At 43.7% G+C, this 9357-nt stretch overlaps 1 protein-coding gene across 5 annotated transcripts in view; it reads left to right on the top strand.

The window, feature by feature from the left end:
- Positions 1-9357, top strand: part of ABCC4 (ATP binding cassette subfamily C member 4 (PEL blood group)) — a 222329-nt gene that overhangs the window by 92101 nt on the left and 120871 nt on the right. For all 5 annotated transcript variants that reach the window (XM_039837776.1, XM_039837765.1, XM_039837757.1 and 2 more), the window contains 4 exons: positions 38-132; positions 362-448; positions 5641-5737; positions 9009-9218. In XM_039837776.1, coding sequence (XP_039693710.1) covers positions 38-132; positions 362-448; positions 5641-5737; positions 9009-9218 — 489 coding nt within the window. The remainder of the gene's footprint in view (positions 1-37; positions 133-361; positions 449-5640; positions 5738-9008; positions 9219-9357) is intronic.

Here is a 9357-nt window from a genome sequence, read left to right as displayed (position 1 = left end):
TTTTTTTTTTTTTTTTTTTTTTTCTATCTCCATATAGGATTTGGAGCTTTTGGAGAATGGAGATCTAACTATGATAGGAGATCGGGGAACCACGCTGAGTGGAGGGCAGAAAGCCCGGGTCAACCTCGCAAGGTAAATCGCGTTTTAGCTGCTGTTCTACATGTGCCTCTTGTGCTATTTCTTATTTCTAGGAGGGGTTAACACGCAGTCCTTGCTTACCGTGTGTGGGTACTGTGTGAAACACTAGTCTTAGATTATTTCGTTGGGTCTTGGAATGAATATCATCTGAGCTATCGAATTCGGAGATGAGATCCAGGGGGCGTGAACTGTTTGTCAGTCTGATATCTCTTTATGTTTTTAGAGCAGTATATCAGGATGCAGACATCTACCTTCTAGACGATCCTCTCAGTGCAGTGGATGCAGAAGTCGGAAAGCACCTGTTCCAACTGTGAGTTTGCTCATTTTTTGTGTCATTTCTGCTTTCTAAGAATCCTGTGGAGTGGGCTCAGGACCGTCTTTGTGCCTCAGAAGATCGAGCTTGTTCAGCTTTGATGTTCCCTCCCTTCCCTCCACAGAAGATCCAGTGTAGAGAAATTTTGCAGATATGAGGTCAAGATGGGAAAATACAGAAGGTACTAACTGTGTGCAGGTGTGTGGCGAGTATATGCTTTAGGGAGTTAAGAAATAAATGGCAAATTGTGCAAGTCCCCTCACCCACTCACACTTGATAACCAAGACACTGTTGATGGATCCAGACCCCAGGAGTAAAGATGGTGTACGGTTTTTAAATCCACAGGTGGAACAGTAACTTACCGGTGGGTAGTAACCTGGTACTTGGTTACCAGTTCTTTTCCTCTATCATTTGTGGCATGTTAGAAGCGAAGTTTTCAGTACCAACATAGATCTCCCATGGAAAGGCCTTGTTGGTTTACATTTATTATTCTGTAGGTTGAAAATACTTAGTAAAGTCTAGAATTTAATGATTTGTTCCACAGCAGAGTAGGGCTTCAATCATTTAATATTGCTTCGTTCGAACTAATAAGACCCACAAATATAGGGTTAACTTGAATTTAAAACTAGGTATCTAGAATCTGGATTAACTCCAGCCTCTCACTTTGTGTTTCTGGAATTTGTTTTCTTTGGCTTTTGCTGAGCCACCGAGCCACTGAGCTACAATCCGAATCTCTTTTCTGTGTGTACCGTACGTAACCTAACGTGCGCTGATGGATGCTTCCTATGAAGTCTAAGCTAGCCTTTTCAAAAGCGTCATGAACTTGCTTTTGCTAAAACAGCATCCATATCTATCCCACAGTTATCTTGCTGTTGTTTACCTTGTTCAAGCCAATGAACCCTTTCGGTTGCACTTAGGCACTACTGTGTGCACTGAGATAGATGCTCTTACAAATGTTACTGCACAAACCACCTAGGTTTACAAAGGAGGACAGTAAGCCAGAGAGGGTAAGGGTGCATACTGGGCAGAGAAAGGGAGATCAAGAAGTTTAGATCTGTTTTGACCCCTAAGGAATTTGTGGAGTTTGTCAAGACACATGGATGGGAAGAGTTCACCCTGTAAAGATAATAAATGCTAAATGGAAGTAGAAGTGGGCAGCTCTAGGCATTCAGCCCAGCTTGTAAAACTCACCTTGGACTGGGCTTGGTAGGACAGGTGCTGTGGGCCTGCAGGCTGGGCAGGGTGTGTGGAAGCTATAGGATTCATTTCCTTTTGCTAAAGGGAGTAGTGGAAGCAAAGCTGTAGACATAAAAAGAAGCAAGACATGTGAAAAGAACAGCAGGCACGTCTTGCTGCAGGAAGTACAGGTTGTACAGCAAGATGTGGGTTCTGTAGCAGAGGGAAGTTGCTTGGAAGTACTTGCTGTGAGGTCCTGTATTAGTTTGCTAGGGCTGTGTCTGTTCAGGCTGCTATAACAGAATACCATAGACTAGGTAGCTTATAAATAACAAATTCGTTTTCTGAGTTCTAGAGGCTGGGAAGTCTGAGAACAAGGCAGATTGAGTATCTGGTGACAGCTTGCTTCTTGGTTCTTCTTCTCCCTGTGTCCTCACGTGGAGGAAGGGGTGGGGGCAGTTCACTGAGGTCTCCTTTACTAGGGCACAATCCCGTTCACGAGGGTTCAGCCCTCATGACCTAATCACCTCCCAAAGCCCCTACCTCCAAATGCAGTCACATTGGGATTTACAGTTCAATGTGTCAATTTTGGGAAGGCATAAACATTTTGTCTATAGCAGGCTGCCATGACAAGGTACCACAGATTGGGCAGCTTAAACAACAAACTTATTTTCTCACAGTTCTGGAGGCTGGAAGTCCAAGACCGAGGTGTCCAGAGGTTCAGTTTCTCCTAAGGCCTCTCTCCTTAGCTTGTAGATGGCCATCTTCCTGCTCTGTCCTCATATGGCCTTTCTGTTCACCTGTGTCCATGGTGTTTCTCTTGTGTCCTAATCTATTCTTCTGTGGAAACCAGTCAGATTGGATTAGGGCCCACCCTAACGTCCTCATTTTAACTTAATTATTTCTTTAAAGGCCCTAACACTAAATTCTAAGGGAGGGGGGTTAAGGCATCAACATGTGAGTGTGGAGAGTGCACAGTTCATTCACAACAGATCCTGAAAAAAAGAAGAGATTCAAACAGAGCCAGCGGTGTGAGAGCGCGAGTGTGAGGCAGCTCTGAGCCCGGACACTAGGAGCTGAAGTTCACGGCCATCCACTAAGCATGGGTCCCTGGGCGGGTCCCTAACATTTTCCCACCAGAATGTATATGTAGAGTGTTCTTATTTACTGGGGTGGTGAAAAGTTCTAGAGATGGATGGTGGTGATGGTTAAAATGGTAAATTTTATTTTACATAAATTTTATCACCATAAAAATAGCGCATAGTACATCGAATTTTTCAGAATGCAGAGAGTAGGGCCAGCTGACACTTGGCATGACCTCCAGCTGTATGATCTGACCTCTCTTTTCCACCCATCTTGAATGTGACTCGATGAATTTTTTCTGAGGCAGAGAAGTACCTTGCGGGCTGTACTGAGTTCAGTGACAGGAGACTAGCGCTGATGGAGAGGTTTCCCACTCCCCCATCCTCAGTGGCATCGTGAGTAGCTCAGCCTTCCCATTCCCTGCACTCTATTTTGCATCCCCGTGGGTCCGTCACCCTGTCTGATGTGAGTCTGCACAAGTTCTCCATCACTCCAAGAACAGTTTCCGCTAGCCATTGCAATCACATCACGAGGAGGAGAGAGGAGGGGTTTTAATTGCTAAGTATCAGTATGCTTATCACACAAGCTCTCCCAAGTTCTTCCTCGAACACAGGTGTTTATAAAGTCCTCTCGCACCTTTCGGGTTTAATGACTTTGGATATACACTTGATAGAAGCAAGCTTGTTAAAATTGTTGTTTGCTAATCAGAACCACGTTCTTTAGGGAAACAGGGCAGGGAGCACGAATGCAATTTAGGAAATCACTCAGCAGCAACTGGAGAATGTTCTCAACGAGTTAGAAAATTGGATTGAACAATATCCTATGAAAGATGGCGGTTGTGTTGAAGCTTAGTAATATGAAGTGTTTTGTATTAAAAGTGAATGAATTACACTTTTACCACCATTAACAGTTTACATAAGTCATGAATATATATCCAAGGTTATTTTATTAATGTCTGTGGATTTTACAACCATATACTGTCAACATTAAGTGGGTTCTATCATGTACAGAAGGTTAGGAGCACTTAGATTAATTGATGTCAGTCAAATCTGTCCCAGGCTACAGACCCATGTTGTATTTTAGAAAGCCGCGTGTCAGCTCCTGCATAATTAGTTCTTTGGGTCTGTCCTAATCAGATCTCCCACACTGCTGCCTTCTCAGTTCACCCTTCCTGCCTCAGACCTTCAGATTCCCTTCCTGTTCAGGATGCAGCTCAAAGTCCTGAAAGGGCAAGCAAGGTTCTATGCATTCTAGCCCCATTCACCTTTCCAGCATTTCCTTGCACAGCCTCAATATACATTCCAGTCACACCGGCTTCTGTGGAGTGCTCCGGATGAGGTGAGCCCCTTCTCATACCTGTCTGTCTATACAGATATTGTTCCTTCTGTCCAAGAGCCAGGGGACAGTGTACCAGGGCAAAGAAAAACGATGAAGGACACCACTGCCGCCTCCCCACCTTTCCGCCTTCCCCTCCTGTCCCTCCAGGGGGAACTGCGAGCTTCCTGTCTTCCCACAGCCCACAACGGGTTGTACTTGATCGTTACACGCCCCTCATCCCCCACTAAACTGTGAATGCATGAAGGCGCCGTTGCACAGTATGTTTCTGTCCCAGAACCACTGCTCCTGCTATTTGTTCTTCCAGGGATGTTTCCCCAGATGTTCTCTTGGCTCAGGTGTCACCTCCATCTAAGAGCAACCATCACCTTGCTTTTCCTTCATAGCACACATCACGTAGTGCATTTTCCACATTCACTTAGTGTGTCTCCCTTCACATGATGCAGAGTATATCCTGTATTCTCTACTGGTGGATGTATCCTCAGCACTTAGTGCCTGGCACCTCAACCAGTGTTTGTTGATTGAGTGAATGAAGGTTGCGACAGTTTCTTTCTGTCCCTTTCTCCGCTATGTGATACCTCTTAACACAGCCCTTATACAAAAGGTTGAGTTGTGGTCATGGTCCTGAGATTTGCTCAGTGTGGGTCTCGGGACACCAGAGTGTGTGCCCGGAGCCCTGCCTGTGGTCACTGGGGCCTGGTACCAACTACTCGCTAACTTGGAGGGGTCACGGACCATTGTGGGTGCAGCTGGGACTTAGTTCCTAGGGGTCTGTATTCAAAATGTAGGAGCACTTTAAGGGGTTACTATAAAAAAAAAAGTCTCAAAGGTCGAATACTAAGGTGGGTCTTCACCGAGAGAATTAGTATGTCCTTGGAGCCACTGGGTCATTTCTACAACGATTTAGGCCATTCTGGTTCTGTTCTTTCATTTACATATTCGACAGGTTTTCAGTCCTAGCAAAAGAAGATGTGCTTCCTGGAGGGGACTGGGAGTATTGTGGGGACTAATCAAGGCTGTACTAGCATTTATTTTCTAATATCATTTAGGAAGAAAGGTCTAAAAAATGCGAAGGTTACTGAGAACCTAAGATTTTTTTTTCTTTTGCTTAATATATACACCATAAATTATAAATAATCACCTAGGAAACTGTCTAAGAAAAATGTACACATTTTTATAGGACATAGGTCCCTCCCTCCATTCCTACACTGATAAAATAATTAGTATTTCAGTTCAGTCAGGTTTTGGAATCTCACTATTGCTCAATTCTTTTTCAACATGAAATATATAAAGAATTGTTTAGCCGAGTTTTAGGGGAAAAAAAAAAAAACTTAGCAGTTGCTACCTCCTGCATTGGACTGCTTTTTAGAATTTCGTAGTGAAGCTAGACTCAAGTTGGCTACTGGTGAATTTGAGGACCTCATTGGCTGCATTGATTTATATTTGTATTTAATTTGTATTTATACTGGTATTTAAATTACAGGTCTTTGACTACTATGTTATCTTTGCCTCCTTATGTTTTCAAGATGTACATTTTTCAATTCGGAGCACCCCCATTGATGTATCTTTACATACTGTACCTCTTACATTTATAGGTGTATTTGTCAAACCTTGCATGAGAAGATCACAATCTTAGTGACTCATCAGTTGCAGTACCTAAAAGCTGCAAGTCAGATTCTGATATTGAAAGATGTAAGTAACTTCTAGAAGTCTTTGGAGCTTGCTGTCTCTCAGGCGTGTTGAAGGCAAGGCCTCTCAGCAGGTCACGCTCCTTGCATTCATGGTAAACTCCCTCTTCCTCCTCAGTTGTCCATCCCTTTCTACTCAGAGCTGCTATCTACCCACGGAGGATGAATCCAAGGACGTGTAGAAATGTCACTATCACATCTTAAGCCATATATGTTCTGGTGAAATTGTTAAGGATGGTGATGCTGTTTTACTTAGAACTTTTTGTTTTCTTCTTCCATGACTTAAGTGAAAGTGTTATTTAGAAATTAGAGATACGAAGACATGCTCGCATCCATTTGATTATCATACGTGGTTTCCCTAAAGAGTGTTTTCCCTTAATACCAGAAGTGTTGGATAGCTGAGCATCCCCTGGTCAGAGACACCCGCTCTCCTGGTGTAGTCAGTTGTAAGTCTCACTGCACAGGACTTTATGTGTGCCCAGTATATGTGGGAGCCCGTGTAGCTGTGAGACAAGTTCCTCGCATCATGGAGCTACCATCCTTATGAAAATAACGTGTGACGAAAGGGATAGAAGAGTGGAGGTTGATATCCTGACTGTTTCCCTGAGCAGGCAGTACCTCTCATGACCTAAGTGACATGAAGATGCTGGCCACTCAGTAACCTGGGGCAGGGGCATCTGAGGCAGAGGGTCCAGTGGCAGGGCCATGAGGCAGGAACTGACTTGGCATGCTGAAGAAATAGGAAGGCCAGTGTGGCTGAGGCAGAGTGAGCAGGGGGAGCATGGAAGGAGATGGGCGAGAGCGATGGGTGTCCTTGGCTGGCAGGCCTAGAAGTGATGTAGTCTGATGTGTGATTTTTAAAAAGATCCCTCTTGATGGTCATTGGAGGGGCACTAGCAGAAACAGTTATAAGTCTTAGTGAAGTTCAGAATATACAAGTATGGGCTTAGGCTAGTTTTGTGTCATTTTCTAGAGTTGCTGTAACAAAGTACCTCAAACGGGGTGGTTTAAAACAACAGAAATTAATTCTTGCTATTCTGGAGGCTACACATTCAAAATCAAAATGCCAGTAAGGCCATGCTGTCGCTAAAGGCTCTGGGGAAGGCTCCTTCCTCGCCTCTTCCAGCTGCCAGTGTTCACTGGCAATCCTTGGTGTCCTTGGCTGGCAGCTGCAGCACTTCAGTCTCTGCCTCCATTGTCACATGTCATTGTCCCTGAGTCTGTATCAGCCTCTTCTCTTTGTAAGGACACCAGGCATATCGGATTTAGGGCCCACCATACTCCGGTATGACCTCGTCTTAACTTGATCACATCTGCAAAGACACTATTTTTAAATAAGGCCACCGTCTCAGGTATCATGTTTGAGATTTGAACATATCTTTTGCGGGGCCACCATTTAACCCACAACGGCTAGTGTGGTTGGGGGTAGGGATGGAGGTTAGGGAGAATTTTTAAGCCTTAGCGTTTGTTTGATTCATCACTCTTAAGCTTGCTTGCCTCTGTGCTTCAGCACCTCCATCATTAACCCTTGTCTGTTCCAAGAGGCTTTTGGTCAAATGCCTCACTTCATTAAATAAATTTCTGCCCTATGAAAGATTATTAACATGTAGAATTGCTAGCCTTCAGAAGCAGTTTCATGTGTCGACTCTTCCCCACTCCTCCAGTGGTAGGGAGCTCAGAGTTCTCAGGCTTGAGAACAATTAAGTTCACGTGCAGAAGAGTGGGACTAACCTCTGTGTTGGCAGTATGATGAGCGCAGAATTGGTAGGCAGGACTAGAGCCTATTGAGCTGGTCCCTAGATGATTTGGGGGTCCCCTTATTGCTTTTTTGAGGATATTACCCCCAGTTTTGTATGATCAAAACAACCATTTGTCCACCTGTGAGCACCGCTGGATTAGTTGGGGTCCATTATGACTGTTTGGTCCCTCTCTAATAGCAGAAAGGTGTTGGCTGCCCCTTTGTCCCCTCTTAGAATTGTCAGCATTTGGCTGCTGAGTAAAACTGCTCTCTCTATATCATAGTCATGTTCTTATGCATCTTATAGATACTAAGTGGAAACTGGTAATTTCATTAAATAAGGTGTATGAATTTTGCCTCCCAAGTGGAACAAGACACTATGTATCATGAATGGTTTTCCAATTCTGCAGCTTCCAATAGTTCCCAAAAGCTTTATTAGATTTTTCTCAGTGGACCCCCTGGGGGATGGGGTGAGAAGGATACTGGGCGGGCTGGGCTGCCTTCCTCCTGACCTGCCTTAACCAGGGCTGCCCTTTGATTTGTTTTGCGTCCTGGCCTTTTGTCTAATATTTTGTTTCCTACTGAGTAAGTCAGCTGAGTCTTGTTTCACAGGGGGAGAAAATAGTGAAAACATCTGCACATTATTTTATATAACTTTGTAAGGAGAGGAACCTAGGTAATGAAGTATCGCATATATTTTTAAAAATTATCCGATTGGCTATAACTTAAGCAGTTGCGTGATTTGGGAAAGCCTAGTTGGCTGCTTGTGGTTGTTCTCAGTTTCATTTTCTTGGATTTGAGTTCATTGGCTCTGGCTTAAGTTTCAGTTTCAGTTAAACAAGGAGGGGTGGCCACCAAGGTATCAGGGCCACCCCTCCTTGTTTAACAGATGGCATTTTGAACTTATAGTCAGGCACTTCCTGAGTACTGGGAGCAGTTTTAGAGTAAAGGGCATGAAGATGCAGCGTATGAGTTCCGTGTCCAAGGCTGCTTCCCACACATCTTGTCCCAGTGGTGCACATAATACTCTGGTAGTGGTCAAGAAAGATTTGGCGAATGACTCTTACCTATGCAGAAGGATTTGTGTCCACTTCTCTGTCAATCTTGTTTTTTTCTCCCTGGAATAACCGCCCCAATTGACTCTGTTCTTTCAAATTCTGCTTGTTTTGAACAAGCAGACATCTTGATTTTCATGCTGTCTAAGAAGACCGTACTGATACTCCCACTAACATCTATACTTTTTGTTTCCTTAAATGAGCGCGGTACTTATGTCATTCATCTCTATTTTTAACACATGATTACACATTTCTTTTATATCCCCCAGCACCCAACACAGGCTTTGGCAGAGAACAGAATGCTCAGTTCTGCGTTGAGGTGAATTGCATTAGATTTTGTCAACTAGAATTCCACACTTAAAAATAATATTCTTATGAAAATCATAATTTAAAACCAGTTAACTTTTTTTGATTAGTATTAGATTAGATTGGTATTATCAAATGCAAATGTATTTCTCTCAAATTCTTTATTTTTATTTTAGGGTAAAATGGTACAAAAGGGAACTTACACTGAGTTTCTGAAATCCGGGATAGATTTTGGGTCCCTTTTGAAGAAGGAAAATGAGGAGGCTGAACAATCTTCCATTCCAGGAAGTCCCACACTGAGGAGTCGGACCTTCTCGGAGTCTTCAGTTTGGTCTCAACAGTCTTCTAGACCCTCGTTGAAAGACGGTGCTCTAGAGAGCGAAGCTGTGAGTTTCTCATCTTGCAACTTGCCCTGGTTTTGTCTGCACTTAGTGGCCTCATGGATCCTCAGTCTGCTCCGTTCATAACATCTACATTTGTCCCCAAACAGATCCTAAGTTTCCAAGGCCTTATTCCATGGAATTT

Source organism: Pteropus medius, unplaced genomic scaffold, assembly GCF_902729225.1.
Source record: "Pteropus medius unplaced genomic scaffold, Ma_sr-lr_union100, whole genome shotgun sequence".
NCBI lineage: Eukaryota > Metazoa > Chordata > Mammalia > Chiroptera > Pteropodidae > Pteropus > Pteropus medius.
This window is presented reverse-complemented; position numbering and strand designations above follow the sequence as displayed.